Source organism: Dysidea avara, chromosome 8 (assembly GCF_963678975.1).
Source record: "Dysidea avara chromosome 8, odDysAvar1.4, whole genome shotgun sequence".
NCBI lineage: Eukaryota > Metazoa > Porifera > Demospongiae > Dictyoceratida > Dysideidae > Dysidea > Dysidea avara.
In genome coordinates, this window is record NC_089279.1 from 1,637,790 (window position 1) to 1,657,064 (window position 19,275).

At 39.8% G+C, this 19,275-nt stretch overlaps 2 protein-coding genes across 2 annotated transcripts; one reads left to right on the top strand and one right to left on the bottom strand.

Annotated features, from left to right (window-relative positions):
- Positions 1-10,356: 10,356 nt before the first annotated feature.
- LOC136264440 (uncharacterized) lies at positions 10,357-16,947 on the top strand. The gene is made up of 10 exons (XM_066059175.1): positions 10,357-10,743; positions 12,508-13,002; positions 13,058-13,228; positions 13,283-13,348; positions 13,398-13,496; positions 13,546-13,581; positions 13,630-13,764; positions 13,811-13,996; positions 15,662-15,716; positions 15,770-16,947. The coding sequence occupies exons 1-10, from the start codon at positions 10,357-10,359 to the stop codon at positions 16,837-16,839; spliced, it is 2,700 nt and encodes an 899-aa protein (XP_065915247.1). The 3' UTR covers positions 16,840-16,947.
- LOC136264441 (uncharacterized) lies at positions 16,742-19,275 on the bottom strand. The gene is made up of 2 exons (XM_066059176.1): positions 18,476-19,275; positions 16,742-17,688 (listed from the first exon to the last, which is right to left on the bottom strand). The coding sequence occupies exons 1-2, from the start codon at positions 19,215-19,217 to the stop codon at positions 17,666-17,668; spliced, it is 765 nt and encodes a 254-aa protein (XP_065915248.1). The 5' UTR covers positions 19,218-19,275; the 3' UTR covers positions 16,742-17,665.

The window sequence follows — 19,275 nt, forward strand, 5'->3', positions numbered from 1 at the left end:
AACTTCTGTAACCACACCAAGGCACCATGGTCAGTCCGAATTGTGAAATGTGATCCTAGAAGGTAAGGGCGGAAGTGCTGAAGAAAGGTCACCACAGCCAATAGTTCTCTTCTCGTCACGCAGTAATTACGCTCAGCCTTAGTCAAGCTCCTGCTGGCATATGCAACAGCACACTCTCTGCCCTCTTGGATCTGGGATAACACTGCTCCAATGCCCATGTCACTGGCGTCAGTGTCCAAAATGAAAGGCTGTGACCAGTCTGGTAAAGCAAGTATAGGTGCAGAAACTAAGCGAGTCTTTAAGCAATCAAAGGCTTCCTGGCACTGGGTAGTCCATTTGAATTCAGAGTTCTTCTCTGTAAGCTTGTGCAATGGTGAAGCTACTGAAGCAAAATTTTTGATAAATCTTCTATAGTAGCTGGCTAAGCCTAGAAATTGTTGTGTTTCTTTAATGGTAGTAGGTATAGGCCATTCTCGTACACGACATGTTTTGTCTGGATCAGGTAAGATCCCATCTGCCGAAACAACATGTCCCAAGAATTTCACTTTAGGTTGCATGAACTGGCACTTGTGGGGTTGTAATTTTAGTCCTGCTCTGTCTAATCGTTCAAAGACTTGCCTAAGGTTGCTCAGATGTGCCTCAAATGTTTTACCTACAATAATAATATCATCTATATAGACAATGTAACTGCTCCATTGTAACCCTGACAATACCATATCCATTAACCTTTGAAAGGTTGCTGGGGCATTACACAGCCCAAACAGCATAACATTAAAGTGAAATAGACCTTCATGGGTACAAAAGGCAGTTTTCTCCCGGTGCTTCTCATCTACCTCTACTTGCCAGTACCCACTCTTCAAGTCCAATGTAGAAAAACATTTTGAACCAGCTAAAGTATCCAGGGTGTCGTCTATCCTTGGAATTGGGTAAGCATCCTTATGTGTTATTTCGTTAACCTTCCGGTAATCAACACAAAACCGCAAAGAACCATCTTTCTTTGGCACTAAAATGATTGGTGATGCCCACGGACTCTTAGATGGTGCGATAATTTCCTTTTCTTGCATCTCTGCTATCATTTTCTTTATCTCATCCCTTTGAGGTAGCGGTACCCTCCTCACAGCTTGCCGGACTGGATTTCCTGTGGTCTCAATTCGATGGCTAAGCACATTTGTCCTACCCAAGTCATCTGGTTTCAGGGCAAACAGGTGAGCATATGAGGTGAGCAGTGCACTGAATTGTCTCAGCTGGTGTTCAGTTAAACTATTTGGCATTGCACCCAAAATACTGCTCAAGATAGCTTCCCAATCTCCCTGCTGCATCAGGACATCAGATTTGGTTACCCCCGATACCTCATCCAATGGCTCTATCGCTGTGGCATCTGCAACTTTGGTCCCTTTATGTACAGTGACGGGGTGGGGCTCCATGTTAAGCATACGCATAGGAACAAACTCTTTTCGTGGTATCACAACAGCACTAGCAACAAGTACTTCTGCTTTCTTAGACTTCTTATTCTCCACAATCCAATTCCCCTGACAGGTGACTGGCATCATCCCCATTACTTCAATTTCACTAAGAGCCCCAATAGTAATGGTGTCTTGCATGGTGACATCAACTTGTGTGACCGATGGGCCAGGTAATGTATGAGCACACAAGGGTATTTTAATAGTACGAGTGCGCAACTCACCATGACCAAGGTCCAAAACACATTCATGAGCCTCAAGAAAGTTTAGCCCTAGTGTACCCTCTGATGTTAATGCATCAGCTACAATCACCTCCTGTTGGAAACTCTGCCCTAACAGCTGTAGATTGACCATCACAGATCCCTGTACTCGCATTGGTGAGCCATCTACACCAACCAGCCGCATACTAGCATGGTTTAACTTGGGAGAATTACTCGGCTTGATTCGATCCCACAGCTCACTACTTATGAGGGACACAGCTGCTCCCGTATCAATCAGAAATGATACCGATGGCCATACACATGCACAGGCACGGAATATTTAGATACACTATTAATAGAAATTGTGGGTGTGACATCATTATCTACTGTGGGGTCAGCATTGTTAGCATCCTTGTTCCTTTGTGTCTGCATCTCACTTGTAGTCATTGCCTTATTTTCCGGGTCCACAGGTATACTGCTAGCACATCCCCGAGCATAATGCCCTGGTTGCTTACAGACATGGCACATAATTGCTTGGGGCTGCCTCTTTCTCTTTCTTTGTCTCCGTGGTTGATATCGACTGCTTTCTGCATCTTCCACTTTCTTCTCCAGTCTGCTTAGCTTCTCCAACAAATTTTCTATCATCAATGTCAGGTCCGGTTCAACGGATGCTACAGCGTTCCCTTGAGTCGTTCCGGGTTGCACACCCGCGCCATCGCCTTGAGCGCTGCACTGTATCAAATACGACTCGAGTTCCAGAGTAGCTGCAAGTGCTGCAACCATCGTTGAGCGGCGTTTTTGTCTCACGCCAAACGCCACCTGGGAGTTGTCCAGTTGGTCGAGGTATCTATTGAGCGCGATGTGTTCCCTAGCTGCTTCTTCCTAGTCTGGATAAGCCTTGTCTGCTAGCACAGACAGTGCGTCAGCAAAATCACTCCAGCTCTCGCCCTCTTGCCTCTCACGAGAGTGTAACTCAGCTTTGTACAGATTCTTGGTTACTGACGGCTCAAAGCGTTCTCGAAGCGCCTCTATAGTGTGTTTGTACCCTGTGGTCTTAATTCGAGTAAGCGACACGTGAGCTTTACCAGTCAATCGCACGTGCAACCAAAGTGTCTTCTGTACCTCGTCCCACCCGTTGAGTATGGCTACATTATCAAAGTGCTGGACCCAGTCGCTAAATTCCCCTTCCCCAGAAAACACATCAGGAAGAATCACTGGCCTTTGAGTTGTCACTTGACCAGAGATAATAAACAACTGTTTATTATCTCTGACTTGACGTACTGGTCCTCGCTCCACCGGGTTCTCGTCAGACATTCCAGAATCAGTGCCTCTCGGGTCAGGCTTGTGGGGCGGTGCTCCTCAGCTCTGAAAATGTTTAAGCAACACAACAGTGTCCCGGTTCAATTAGACTCCACCTTATCAGGTACCGTTAAGGGTGGCCACGGTACAACAGCTTTCTCTCCTTGGGTTCAGAGTGGCGGCGATGACCAATCCTGCCGACTACGCCAATGTAACGCTGTACAACAAAAGGAAACCTTAACATAACTACTTAACCTCCAAAGTGTTAATTGTACAAAAATATAATTAAACATATGTTACTACAGAGGTCTGTTACAGTAATATAGCTACCATATTGTGTGCGTGTGTATGGTTAATTAGTTAATGAGACTACAAGTACTAGACAAGTAAAAGGTGTGCAAAGCACACTTCCCAGTATTCGAAACATGCTGGAACTAGGGGGGTCTGGGGACATCCCCCCCCAGTAAATTTTTGAAAAAATTGATGCTAAAATACTGCAATTTGGAGATATTTCCACATAAAATTCATAATATTTTCTGCCTGTAGATATTTTATATAGCTACTGCCTTTAGATTATAGGTATGGCTCTCTGAAGCATTTTGCTAATGGAAAAGTTTGGGTAGGTACAGACAACCAAGTACATGATGCTCCCTCTCACAATTGCACAATACTGAATAGGTGCATATTAGAATAATAATGTTGGAAAATTTTGAAATTTGAACAATACAAGATTGAATCTGAGAGCATTTTCAATGGAAATTGTGTACCTGAATTAAGTATTGTAAAGAATCTATGGTATTGCCATACATATCAACTACACAAGTAGATGAATGAAGCCCTTTAAACAGACCAATGTACTTCATTGTATTTATAGGTGTGGAAAAAATTCCATAACAGAACCAACTATATGCTTCCAGTGAATGTTCTATTAGAGTAGTTAGCTGACTGCTCTATTAGAGTATCTCGATCTTGTACACCTCCAATGCTGATCCGGGTCCTTGTTGCATAAACTTTAGCATAAATCCACTGATAATACCTTGGAAAGATGTTTATAAGGTGGTTTTATGAGTATTTGTATTATTAGTGATCATATAATTATGCTAAGACAAAATTTCATTATAATACTCAGCATATTGATCAAGTAAAGCCTAAAAGTGAAGGGGGGGGGGGGTTTCAGCCCCCAAAGCCCCCCCTCCGGATCCGCCCCTGACTCTTCCTCCCTTCCTTTCAAAATGTGCCATATATGTCCATAGGCGGCGGAAAGGGAAGGCTAGGGGGCTAAAGCCCCCCTACGGTCTGCTGAGGGGGGGCTTAGCCCCCCCTCAGAATGATATCACACCGAAATTATTTTTCTTGAAGACCGTGATAAAGATCGAGATACTCTAATAGAGCAGTCACTCTAATAAAGTAGTCAGTGTGTAGCGAGCTATGTAAGGATTTTTATGTAGTTTATCAGCTAGAAATGGTAGCTGGTGAGGTGGAAAACTCTTGTCAGTTGGTTGTGACCTTTTTTTTTTTTTTTTTTTTTGGTCTCACCTTACCAAACTATAGAAATAAGTCTGGGTCAGCCCAGCCCCCCCTCATATCAACTACTTCCTCCGCCGCTGTATATGTCATAAGGCCAATCTTTAGTTTTTAAAACAAGACATATTACCTCCTTCCTTTACTGCAAAATCACCTGAAATAAAAGTCAAACTGTCGCCCCAACACCATTCTGAGTACCAAATACAATTAAATAGCATCTGTAAGCAGCTCGTATCATGCATGTTGCTGCATGGTGTTTAAAACATCAGTAGCTTTTGTAACATCCTTTCAGTTATACTTCACAACCTTCTACAAAGTTCAAAATGGCACTGAAACACTATAGCTAACTACGGAGTATTTTACTGCTACATGTATACAACAACTATAACATACAGACATAATGCCACACAGTTGTCATGCATGTCTCAAAGTGCATGGATCCCTATTTTTAGTGACGTGAGTGTGAGCTTGTTAGTGCCCCAAAAGGGCTGCTCAGTGGCAGATCTATAGATGGGTTTCTGGGGTTTTGACAGAAACCCCCTTTTAAATTTAGGTCAGTGGCAGTATAAATACATAACCATTGTTGTACTGACAATTTGTCATAGCAAACAACTATATACATACCATGCACTGTATTTCACTAACATGCATAATATGTATGCAGTTGCACTTAACTAACACCATTTATAGCTAGTAACATAGGCGGATCTGAGGGGGGGGCCAAGGGGTGCTGTGCCCCCCTGGCCCTTCTCTTGCCCCCCTTGGACATACAGTACTATATTGATACCAGAAACTAGAATCATGCATTTACACTGTATTCAGAAGTATAGAAAGCCAATGGGCAAATAGACTTGAAGACAACAGTTTAAATGTAGACTATAGCTAAACTGTACACCTGTACACTATTAAGAAAGTGAGGCAATAAATTTTGAATTTTGTGCCTAGATGGAGATACTCTAATAGAGTAGTCACTACTCTAATAGAACAGTCGCAATTCTAATACATCAATTTACAATTTTTACAAATCATAACAAAACTAGCTACTCCTTATTTTGATTTTTAATTTAGTTTACCATCAAACAGGTTTATCTCAGAAAGGCTAACCAATCTTTGTATGCATTGCAAAGATTGGTTGTATGCATTGATAGCACTTTGTTTGTATGCATTGATTAGTCTGGCGTAGCCGACCCGCGCGCGTAGCGCGAGTTACGCGCGCGGGTCGGCTACGCCAGACTATGCATTGATAGCATTTTGTTAGCTATTAAAGTGCTATCAAAATTTCTCTCAATTCAATCCTAGGAGGTCTAATTTTTGAAATTTTCTCCGACTACAGTCTAAAAACTGTACGTCCATCATTCATCCAGCTACATGCTGAATAAAGTTATGCAAATAAATTATAACTTAGAGTTCCATTCTTATCCTCTTAGTGGAATAAACACTGTTGTGTACTAAAGCTTCTTGCCCCCCCCTTGGACCACCCTGACAGTGTCTCCTAAATCCGCCTATGGCTAGTAAACCCTCAGCAACACTTCACTTTTTATCTCCCACTGCATAAAAACGATCGAGATACTCTAATAGAGCAGTCAAGTAACTTCTCTAATAGAACAATCAAAGCTATAGCTTGTCTAAACGAGGGCTCGAACCCCGGGCATCCGTACTCATAAGCAATGTTTGTAACGATTATGCACTTGTCAATTTCATGCCCCACCCCCGGGGGGGGGGGGGGGGATACAGGGGATTTGACAAATCGTGGTGTCAAATTCCCCACTACTGGTGCAAAATAGGCTGTCAAATCCCCAAACCTATAATAGGGGATTTGACAACACCTCAAGCGCATATATTTCATGCATGCAACTAGTAATAAACCTGCCCTGTAGCTAGTAAAATTATAGCAAGTGCGATTTTATTGTTTAGAAATGCAACTACCGAAAATCGGTCAGTGAATTAGACAACTGTCAATTGCCCCAGGGGTGGGGACAAAAAGCAATGTCAAATCCCCACCTGGGGTGTGGGGACGCCCGGGGTGGGGGGGTGGGGCCAGGGGCGGATCTAGGATTTATAAAAGGGGGGGGGCTAACTCAAGGTGCTAATCTGTTGGGTAGAGGTGTGCAAAGCACACTTCCCAGCATGCGAAGCATGCTGGAACTAGGGGGGTTTGGGGGCATGCCCCCCCCAGGAAATTTTTGAAAAATAGATGCTAAAATACTGCAATTTGGAAACATTTCCACATAAAATTCATAATATTTTCTGCCTGTAGATATTTCATATACTGCCTTTAGATTATAGGTATGGCTTTCTAAAGCATTTTGCTAATCAAAATGTTTGGGTAGGTACAGACAACCAAGTACACGATGCACCCCTCTCACAATTTCACAACACCGAATACGTGCATGTTAGAATAATATAATGTTGAACGTGGAAAATTTTGAAATTTGAACAATACAAGATTGAATCTAAGAGCATTTTCAATGAAAATTGTGTACCTGAATTAAGTATTGCCATATATATTAACTACACAAGTGGATGAATGAAGCCCTTTAAACAAACCAATGCACTTCATTGTATATATGTATAGGTGCAGGCAGATTTGGAAAAATTCCATGACAGAACCAACTACATGTTTCCAGTGAATGTTCTATTAGAGTAGTTAGCTGACTGCTCTATTAGAGTATCTCGATCTTGTACACCTCCAATGCTGATCCGGGTCCTTGTTACATAAACTTTAGCATAAATCCACTGATAATACCTTGGAAAGATGTTTATAAGGTGGTTTTATGAGTATTTGTATTATTAGTGATCATATAATTATGCTAAGACAAAATTTCATTATAATACTCAGCATAATTGTATTTTTGGACTAGATTTGTTGTAATTAACCCCCTTTTTGTTTTGAGGGTCCCCCCCCCCTCCTGGATGTAACCAGCACTGAGTGCTGTCTTTCCAGTATCTAATCATAATCATAATCATAATCATATTGATCAAGTAAAGCCTTCAGCCCCCCCCCCCCCCCCCCCCCCTGGATCCGCCCCTGGGGGCATGAAATTGATAAGTGCATTATACCACTGGTGCTGCCAAGCGCTAATAACAATAAATACTTTAGGTTTAAGGAAGAAAGTCCATCCCTCCTGGAGGAGACTGAGTGTGGCCCCGACTAGACATTGGGTGACCTGTAGTTCGAATCCTGGAGTTGGAGGGATTTTTTTCCTCACTTTGGCCCCTTTTCTGTTACACCTTTTCAGCTATAAGTCACTAAGTCTAAGTCCTCGCAATTAGGTCAGGTAATCCTAAGGCTGCAGCACATGTTGCTGTCAGACCTTCAGTGCTGGTCACTGTAAAGCGCTAATAACAATAACAATACTATACTATAGCTGCATGCTACTGCTACTATACTGTTACTACACTGCAATCACTGCTTACTGCCTCTACTGCTACTAGCTGTAGCTATAGATCTATTATATTCTGATTATATATACTCGTGCTATTTTTATAGCTACTACCTACTTGCTGTTACTGCAGTTGCTACTGTTGCTATACTGCTTGCTACTACTGGTGTTTTGTTTATATTGTATAGCTGAAACCGAAAGTCATTGCATGACATTTGTTTATAACTATGTCAATATATTAAATTTAAATTGTACATTTTACATTCTTGATGAAGCAATTCAACTTTTTACTTTTACTTTACAGTGTCCAGCATGAAGATCTGACAGCAACTAGTGCAGCTGCAGCCTTTGAGCTAAAACATGTAGACTTTGACATACTTATAACACAGCCAATAAGATGAACAGAAAATGGGCCAAATTAGAAAGAAAGGAAAATCCCTCCTACCCCAGGATTCAAACTCCACCACACTCAGTCTCCTCCATATTTGGTTAATTCTCTGTTTCTTGGCACACAAAATAGGATTCATCTACCCTGCTACATGTTATGTGCTGTCTGTGAATCTATAAGCTACAATAGAATGTGCTACCAATAAAGACAAGCAGTTGGTCTTAATTCAGTGCAATTCTAAGAGCTGCATGCACTGCATATTATATCTCTTGTAGCATCAGTCGTGTACATTGAGCTAATACTTGTGTGCATGCATGCACGCTAAGTTCATATTCAAGTAGTTTTTAGCTATATACTTGAGGGATTTTCACTGGACATGCAGGGTTTGCACTACTAGAGTGCTTAAATTGAGTTTCCTTGAGAGGTTTTGGACAACTCGAGATATTTCACTTCCAACTGATAGTGAGACTTTCAAGTTCTTAAGAGACTTTATAGTTACTTAAACTGCTTGAGAGCTTAAAGATTTTTTTACTATACTTAAGAGATTCTACTTAAGAGATTTTGACTTGAGTGACTTGATTAATTTAGGTATTTGAAAGATTTTAGACTATATGCTTGAGAGCTTTTCACTTGAGAGGCTGAGCTTGTTAAAATCAGCACGATATAAATTAAACCTAGGAACTGGCCTATTGCTCCTCTCCACATAGCACGAGTACTTAAAATTCATTAGCAGAAATGCGGTGACTACTCTATTAGGGGGTTTTGTCGTAATTCAACTTGCATCTCCAGTATAGTTATTATTATTATTATTGGGGGTACAGGTAAGGAGGCAAAGCCTGTAAAAACCTGATCTAAACAATCAAACTACTACAAAAGTAACTATACAATATCATACTGGTAATCATAATAAAATCTATCTAGGTGTGTCTTAAACAAATTGGTTGAATGAACATTAACTGAGTCATATGTAGCGATTCCGGAATTCCGTAAATTCTGCATAAAAATTTCTCCGTGAATCCTCCATTGGGAAGATGGCACAATCGATTCGCTGCCGTACGAGTGTTTGATCAAACAATTAGATCGTTTCTAGGGTTTCTGGGGACGAGGAACACGATGGTGCTGTTAGTTTCCTGCTATAAATGTGTTTGTGTGGTGTTTTATGCCAATTCTAAGATTATTTTTCAATATATTTACCACAATGTAATGTTGTCTTTGCAAGAAACGACCCAACACATGTTAGTTACACCAAGTGCAACATTTTTGTTCATGTAGTTTTCATTATTAGTTTGCAAAAAGTCAGCAAATTTGCAGCATAAATAACCAAGTTGTCTGGTGCGTCACTTTGGTAGCTATCAAGGAGCTAAAAGTAACAGTAAAATAACTGTATAAGCAGCTATAAATGAACAGTACGAGTCCTTGTTTTGCATGCACATTGTATTTTGGGTAAAAGTGACTAGTACAAGGTGTTTGCATTCAGACAAAGTTAAGTTGTTCTGCCATTTGTAATATGCTAAGTTCATGCACCTGTTAGGTGGCCTTCTACAGAGGTGACCTTTACTGAGAGGGTCTTATAATGATGGTTGCACTATAGTCCATGTACTGAAGTATTTATATCAGGAAACAGAAGTTGAAATGTTTTTGCAAACCTGAGTTATAAACATTTGTTCAATTGTGCCATTTTTGGGACATTTTCAATGGAAAGGAGCGGAGAAAATTTTACCATTTTTTAAAGGATAAAATTACTTATAACTCCTTAATCCATTGATGGATTTTTAAAAACTAAGTGTTTGTGAGATCCTTGGGGAGCGCTGCACAAACCTGTGCTAAATAGAAATTGTTTCCATCAATTTTAAAATTCTCCCGTATGGCACGCCGTTTGTAACAAAAATCGCCACTTATTTTCTCAGAAAATAAGCTTATTATCCCAGAAAATAAGTTATTATCTCAGATAATAAAAATCCCTATTTTCCCTGAAAATAACAGCTCTTATTTTTATAATGGCTTATTTTCCGAGCATATAAAAAAGAATTTAAATTTGCGACCACAGTCTAGACTCTAATTAATATGCAGCTGCGCGCGCATTACTGTCAGGTATCAAGATAATGGAATTGGAAGTGGAAGCGGATAGAATAGAAGTTCTCTTAGAGATTGGCGAGTCACGTAGGGTGCTAACAATTGATAAAGATCACTTGGTGTTCAGCGTGGAGAATGAGTTGGGGAAAGTTGGGAAAGATGGCATCCTTGCCTATTTTTCATGCGAGCCTGGAGGACCTCATAGTAGCAAAAACGTGTATATTTTGCAGCGTTGGGATGCTAAATGGAATACTTATGTAGATGTGTCGGATATTGAACAGGTGGTGAATGGAGATCGCCTAATTTGCACTCTGCAAGACGGGCTGCAAGACTCACAGGCAGGCTCGCAGTGTAGTGCACTAAGCACGGTGGATAGAAAGAGAGATACTAGAGATTTTGATACAGCTAAAGGCAAGGTGAGCTTCATTTTTCATTTTCAAATAAAGCATTTGCATCCGCTCATGGTAACCGTAGGTACTGTATGAAAATTAATGATAAAGCTATAGTTAACTGTATTTACATCATAAGTTTAACTGCATGGTAACGATGACTTGGAACAAGAATGCCAGTATTATTTCAGCTGCATTGTTATGGTACCACTACTTCGATGTATACCATATTGGTGATAAAATAAAGCGCTTTGCTATAGGAAGCCTTATAGGAATACACAAGTTGCAACTAGTGTACAGCGAGGTATTCTGTTTTGCTAAACTGGTGGCATTTTAAAGTTGAATAGGGCGGAAAGAATATACTGTAAATACAGTACAAATGAATGTACCCATTAAGAGTTTTGGTCTACATTCCTGGTTAGAAGCTGTTTTGCATTGTCACAACACGTTTAGCTACTATGCTTCTTATACCTTTGTGATTGTTACCATGTTTATAACACTATGAACAATACTTGCTGTTTTCATAGTTGTCACACTAACATGACTATTTTGCTAATTATGACATCATTGTGGATACTGTCCATGTTATACCAGCCAAACAACAAAAATCACTGGAGAGCTATAAAAAGCTGCCATGAGATAAGAAGAAACACACATTGAAACCACCAGCCATAGTGGGGGCATTCATCAAAGTATTTGTCAGTGCCTTACTGTCTGAGTTGTTAATGGAGGCCACACCACCATGGGCAACAAGTATTGCAAGCTGCTTTGAACTTTTAAAATCTAATAGAATGAGCATGGATATAGCATAAACTTCCTGTTTAGTTCTTCTGGATAGCACCTTGTATTGGTATATCAGATTGGTATCGGCGTTTATATTTAGTATATTGTATCAATACAAATTCACCTCTAACCACAACACTACAGTACACTCTAGTGTTGTACCGATTCCCACTTGTTGAGTTGAGCCGATACCCGATATTATTTTGATCGGGTTTACCGATTGTTAACCGACAGCCTATTGTAGGGTTCTACAAGTTACAATTGCTCATAATTCACTGAAAGTAATGCCTATAAAGATATTAAGGTTCCAATCATCACTCTCTACAAAGAGTTAGCTTTGTGGATGCCACAAACCATAAACAAATTACATACCTGAACCAGCCCTCCAGTGCAGATGTCTGTTGGCCACAGCCCATTACAACTGCTTACCCATTATGTTAACTTGTTATCAGGTGACACCAAACATTGTAAGTTTGAGAAATTGGGAGAATGGGCTAGAGCACTGTAGCCTTAACCATGTGACCCCGCCAAGATAGGGTCATGGTCCCCAACAACCATGGAAAGCCAGAAGCCCTCATGATCTCTCCTAGCCAATATTGCTACAGCGCGACCCATGTCACACTAACCCGCCATCAATAGAAACTATGAGTTAGTGGAAGGGGAGGGACCTGGGGGGGGAGGTAAATGACTCTGAGTTCTGCATATACAACCACTGCTATCATGTTGTTGTTAAGAATAATCTAGAATAGGTAGTTTACCTAAGCTACACCCCTAAGCTTTGTGTTGGTTGTTTACTCACACCTTCTAATGAATACCATGCATAGTGTCCAACCTCCAGTTCTGTGCTCGCCATTGCCATGGTCACTTAAAGTTTAACCTTTGGTTAAACGTCTAGTAAAACAGGTAATAATGATCATCAGTACAACTATAGTACACTCACATACTACCTAACTAGAAAAGTGTTGCATACAATAATGATGTTGTTAATATTTATTTTTGTAATTGTAGCATCTGGTATCACAAGCTTCTGACATTGTGAAGTCACTCAAAAGTCCATCTCAGAAGCATGTACAAGCATTGGCTGAGTTGTTTCCTTCATCAACTGCAAAACAACCACGGCTCAGTCCTGCATTTGATCCAACAGCCCAGTGCATAGCTTTTAGTCGTCATCAAAAAAAAAAAGGAAATCCCAGACTGAAACCCAGCAAAATTTCCTTTGTATTGGTTGCCAGCAATGTTAAAGGAATACCAAGGGGAAAGCACAGAACAGCATTAAAGGACAGCAAGCAGATAATGAAAGTCGATATTGTTAGAACAATGTCAGCCACTGATGTCAAACGAGCAGTCCTGAAAGCTTTCTCCCATGTTAATTTGTCAGCTTTTGAGTACCAGTCAATTGATGGTGCTCACCATTTTCAAAAAGCTGAGGATCAGGAGAAAGATGGAGATGCAATCATTAGCTATGGAGCTAAGGGCTTTGTTTATATTAAAAGAGACCTTCAAGTAAGTTGCTTATATTTTTTGACTGCATGTGCACTGTACTTCTATATTAATACAGGATCCTAGCATCAGTGAGCTGCCTCCAACCACACAGGGGGATCCTGAAAACCACGAGTTACCCCCAGCCACACAGGGGGATCCTGACATCAGCAAGTTACCTCCAGCCACACTGGAGGATCCTGACATCAGAGAGTTACCCCCAGCACCAATTTTTGCGTCAAGACCAAAGGTTACTTTGTGTTGACAAATGTACATACAGGTATTATGCTAACCTTTATTTCAGAAACATGATGCTGTTGCCATATCTGATTCAGAAGACAACTCAATTCCTGTTAGCAGTAGAGATAAAGTAGTGTAGCTGTTTTATAGTTTCTAGGCATGAACATTATTTAACACAGGCACAGGAGACAGTACGAGGAAATCTGGAAGAATTTTGTAACATCAGAGCTCAACAAGATAGAGAATATGAGGAGAGCCTCCAGATAGACAGGCATAAGGTAACATATAGTACTTCATGCATACTCAAGTATGTTGTGTATATTGTAGTCTGAAGAAGCTGACAGGATGAAGCTTAGACAGGAAGTAAAGCCTGCTATAATTTATGTCTTACTGATGGCATGTGAATTCTAGGAATTGTTAGAGCTTAGACAAAACTTTCAGCACAAATATGCAGGTGATGGCCCAACAGGAGGTTGTGCTATCAAATTCAGGTTTCCAGATGGGAAAACACTATCTTACAACTTCTTACGCAGTGATCCCACCAAGGTATACTTACCAACATGCATTAACTAACATTATTAACTTTTTATAGGTGCTATACGAGTTTGTTTTTAGTGTGATCGAAAGCATCTCAGGCTTTAAAATATGTACAGTTCTCCCAATGGAGGTGGTGCCATGTTGTGGGAGAACTACTATATCAGATTCCATAGTGGCTTTACCATCCATCCTTACTGTGACGAATGATGAAGACATTGATTTATTGACGTACTTTCAGCAGGTAATGCGCACGGTGTGTTTCAGTTATTATTAACTTTGTATGGACAGGAGTGCATCGAATCCTATGGATAAGGGAGCATGTAACTCCATACACTACCAATACTATGGGCAAAATTCAAACATGGCGTCCAGTGTTACTATGTATATAATTGGTTACATCATTCTTACATGCAACAGGGATACACCGAATGGTCGATGCTACTCCATCTAGTGTGAAGGTCGCAAAACTGCTTTGTTAGGAAGATTATCGAGTTGAAGGTAAAGCTTGAAATAGTCAAGTGGAGTAATTTTGGGTGATTATCAACTGTAGAAAGACCATCCTGCTGCTAATATTCCTTCGTCATGCCATTAGACTGCGTTTCCATAGCTTCGCTTCCTCACAGTGGAAGCGTGACGTATTCGAGCATGCGCCTCTGCATAATAACCTAATTGGGAAAATTTAACAGTTACATATTATAGTACATGTACACGGCAGCCATGTTTGAATTTTGCCCTTTATAACAAAGTTACATGCTCCCTTGTCTGTAGGATTCGATGCACTCCTGGTATTGATAATGAGGTGGTTTTGTGAGTGATCATGTAGTTGATCATGTTTGTAACTGTCTCTGGGAAAAGCTTTTGCTGCTCAGGGGGAGGGGGGCTTTTGGGGCTGAAGCCCCCCCCCTTCAGTTTTAGGATTTACTTGATCAATATGCTCAAGAATGTAATGATAATTTGTCTTAGCATAAGTATATGACCACTATATATACAAATACTGACCTATAAACTCACCTTGTAAACATCTTTCCAAGGAATTATCAGTGGATTTATGCTAAAAGTTATGGAAAAAGGACCGGATCAGTATTGGAGGTGTACAAGATCGAAATACTCTAATAGAGCAGTTACAAAACTACTCTAATAGAACATTCAGTGGATGTTTAGTTCTGCTATGGAATTTTTCAAATCTTTCTGCAAAGATGGATAGTGTTTAATATTATTTATAGCTATACTTAATTCATGTGCACATTGAAAATGCTCTCAGATTCAATCTCACTTATTTCAAAATTTTCCACTTTCAACATTATTATTATACCATGCGCCTATTGTTGTAGTACAATTGTGATCATGTACATGCACTTGGTTGTCTGAACCTTTCAAAACCTTTCCATTAACAAATTCTGCAGAGAACTATATAGTCAGTATATAAAATAACTGAAGCATTTGATGTGGAAATGTCTCCAAATTTTTGCATTTTACCATATATTTTTCAAATGTTTTTCAAATCTTCCTGCTAAGGTGCATAGTTTTATTTAATTCAGGTGCACATTGAAAATGCTGTACGTTCAATCTCGCATCATTCCAGCAATTTTCAAAATTTTTCAGTTTCAACATTATTATGCCATGCACCTATTTTGTACACTTGTGAGAAGGTACATCTTGCACATGTGCTTGGTTGTCTGAACCTTCCAAAACCTTTTCATTAACAAATGCTACAGAGAGCCAATTGGGCAATATATAAAATATCTACATGCAGCAAAGCTGAAGCATTTAATGTGGAAATGTCTCCAAATTTCAGCATTTTAGCATGTATTTTTCAAAAATTGCCTTGGGGGGGGGGTTGCTGTTAAATAAGGTTACTGTTTACAATTAAAACCATCCATGCAGTAATTTTGTATTTATACTTTAGCAGCTTGATGATAACAAAGGTGCCAAAATAGCTGATGAAAAATTTATTCAGATTGGTAAGTTAACGATATTAGATATACATTTTGCATTTACTTTGTATTTTTTACAGTTGATGGCAGACGCTTAGATTTTGTGCACAGCATTTGTCCTGTTCAGCCTGTTTTTGCTCACCTTATCAGAAGAAATGCAATCTATGGAGATGTCATGGGACTTTTCCAAAGCAAAGATGCTCAGAAAGAATATCCTTTACGTATACATTTTAAAGATGAAGTGGCTTATGATGACGGTGGAGTAAGCAGGGATATGTTTAGTGCATTCTGGGAGGAAGTGTATAGAAGATTTTTTGATGGAGCTTGTTTACTTACTCCTAGTTTGCATGCAACTACTGATATGTCAGCTCTGCCTTTGCTGGGACAGATTTTATCACATGGTTTTCTGATCAGCGGATATATCCCAATTCGTATTGCCTTCCCTAGCTTGGCAGGTATTTTACTTGGGCCTACAACTAATGTTTCTTCACAATTCCTTATTGAAGCCTTTGCTGAAAGTTTGTGTTCGTATGAAGCGACTACTGTTAAAGAAGCATTAGAATCATCGACAGCTTTTTCTAAGGACCTCAAAAACAAGCTTATTGCAGTTTTAAGTCGTTATGGTTCCAGGGTTGCTCCAACCAATTCATTGCAGCTGAGAGCTCAACTGTCTGACGTTGCGAAGTATGAGTTTCTAACAAAACCTATGGCTGCTATAAATGGGATGCACAGTGGCATCTCTTCTGAAGAAAAGCTATTCTGGAGGAAGTTTTCAATTGATGAGCTTCACTCAATGTACATGTACATGAGTGCTACTCCTGAGAAGGTGCTGAACATAATAGAGGAGCCGATTGAGTCTAACCCTTGTGAAATGCGAGTGTTCAATTATCTACAACAATATATTGGAAACATGAGGAATGATGAGGTGCGAAGGTTTTTAAGGTTCACAACTGGGAGTTCAGTACTGATTGCAGAACGCATCACCGTAGCTTTTAATGGTGCCACTGGATTAACTAGGCATCCGATTGGGCACACTTGTCCATGTCTTCTTGAATTACCCACAACCTATACCTCCTATCCAGAGTTCGAGCAGGAGTTCAACAACGTTTTGACAGGTTTGGAACTGAACTGGGAGATGCAAGGTATTTAGAACATTATGGCAAGCAGAACAAGACTGGTGTTTTTGATTCTCAATTATGATTTAGTATTATTGTATATTAGGTATTTGATCATAAGCAATTAGTGACTATAAACTGGATTGTTTGTTCATATAATTCAATGCCGTGATTGTCACTTTCTATTAAAGGGTTGACATTTTGCTGCAACTGCTGATACTGCTCATCTGTCAGCACAAATGTATTTTCAGGAATAACAACTGCATCAGGATCCTCATCAAGTGCTAATCCTTCTTCATCTATCCCATAAGAATCTGTCTGAATGTGCTCAAAAAAGTCCAGTGCTATTGTGCCAGAGTTGCATAATCGAAGTGCTCCTGCCACAAATAGTTGTTCTGGGGATGATGCATGTTCAGTTCTAATACCATGTTTGTTCCATCCATCCTTAAACATTGTTAGTGCACGGTTTACTCTAGGAATGTATATATAATGAAGTGAATAAATGTGAATATCATTAGATGGATCCAATAGCCTCATTTCTTCTAGGTAATAAAAAAGACGGTAAAACAGTTTGGTCACACTTTGATGCATATCTTTCCATAGGCGCTCTATGCGTTGATTATGCACAGAGCTCCCAGTTAACATGCTACCTCTCTCTAGGCCTCTGTGTTGTAACATGTGTTTTGCAATTCTTTTATTTTCTTTGCCTTGATCAGATCTAACACGTGACGGTAAACCATACTTCTCAACTGCTTTTAAAAAGTGAGTGTAAACTGTGGATGCTTTGTTGTTGTTTGAACAATTCATATACACAACCATCCTGCTGTAACCATCAATTCCTGCATGAGTCACCATCTTCCATCAAATTAACTTATGGTGTCCATCTATTGAAAAAATGGGAGTAGCTATCTATGTAATAAAATCAGTAACATATTATAACTATTCAAGCAAAGCAACTTCCAATTAACTATTTTAGTAAATAATCCATATAAGACATTGGTAGTTCAGCCCAATAAACTTGATGAAGTCAACATGACTAGATCCAGAAAAGTGGTCTCTCACATACACACACCCAATTTACCAACTATAGTATATTCGCATTGAGCTGAATCCTCAAAAACATTTAACTCATGGATGCAATTACACACGATCTTGAAATTTGGCTCATTTGCAGTACTGCTTGATCCGCTAAAAATATTTCAAAATCTTGTTGTCCAAATGTTTGACATAATATTTATGGCCAATCAAAATTTTCACAATACATTTCCTATGGAGAAGCCATACAAGTACAGCGTCCATTAGAGTCCTTTCCCGAACTTGTAATGGAGCCAAACCACATGTGTCTGTTGTTGACACCTTTGCTGCTACCAATAATCATCTGGTTGGCAGAAATGTTAACTCTGTTGAGAAAAAATCCACTTTTAATTTTTAGCTGTTTTTCAGGATTCAGCTCAACGTGAACATAGGTAATGGCTATTGATCTGAAATTTTTGTCAGTGAGCACCACAGCTTAAGTGACAGATAATTTTAGTCTTAAACACACTTAAGTATTTACAATCAAGTATCTCCGTTAAACAGTTTTAAAATAGCATAAATCGGTGAAGTTCTAAGCCGTGTAAATTAAATTTTAAAAGGTACCACATGTAAGTGCATGCATGCAAGCATACATACCGACATGCCATAATGAGTTAGGACCAGGAACAGAATACTGCCTTCTTGCCGTAGCACCTCCTGGCCATCGTAGTGTAACATTTACTGGATCGGTAGATCTTAAAATCTCCCTAACACGCCATCTTGTAACTTTATAACCCATTGATCTAAGCTGGCCAATAACAATGGATTCTCCAACTTCTGGAAGTGTTGTTTTAATTTGCAACACTTTCTGTCTCAGTTCAGAATCTGATATCACTGTAATGGGTTCATCCAGCATACCATATTCCTCACGACGTCTGTACACAGTCATTCTTGACACTCCAATTAGGTGTGCAACATCAGTCCAAGTGAAACCTAACGAGTGCAGATACTCAAGCTGTTCCTTTGCCACCAAAAAACGAGGTCGTCCTCTACCAGATTGCTGGATTGAAGCATGATATCTTACTAAATCTGCCTGTTGTTCTTTTGTATCAACATACAAGTGCCATTCCTTAGCTAATGATCTCAAGCAACTAATAAGTTGTGTAATCTGACCAACACATTCATTAACAGCTGATCTATGCTGTTCACTCATTTGCATGATGTTATCGTCCAGGAGATTCTTCAGGTAAACAAGGCTGGACATATATAATTCCATTCTTTCCAGTGTGTGAGTTCCGTAGTTTACACTGCAATATCCTAATTGGTGTCCACTAGCACGAAGGAAAGATTCAATATCCAGGAAAAGTACCTCCCAGCCCCAAATCTGTGATTCTGTCATTACGAACACACTGCCTTCATTTTAATGGCCATCTCGCCCTGCCTACAAAGAAACCACA

Bases quoted from the DNA above. Each gene is read 5' to 3' on its own strand.
- LOC136264441 (XM_066059176.1), bottom strand. From the start codon at position 19,217: ATGACAGAATCACAGATTTGGGGCTGGGAGGTACTTTTCCTGGATATT. The intron at 17,689-18,475 runs GTATGTATGCTT...TTTTTTCAATAG, and splicing joins TAACTCATTATGGCATGTCG to ATGGACACCATAAGTTAATT.
- LOC136264440 (XM_066059175.1), top strand. From the start codon at position 10,357: ATGGAATTGGAAGTGGAAGCGGATAGAATAGAAGTTCTCTTAGAGATT. The intron at 13,003-13,057 runs GTAAGTTGCTTA...ATATTAATACAG, and splicing joins ATATTAAAAGAGACCTTCAA to GATCCTAGCATCAGTGAGCT. The intron at 15,717-15,769 runs GTAAGTTAACGA...TATTTTTTACAG, and splicing joins TGAAAAATTTATTCAGATTG to TTGATGGCAGACGCTTAGAT.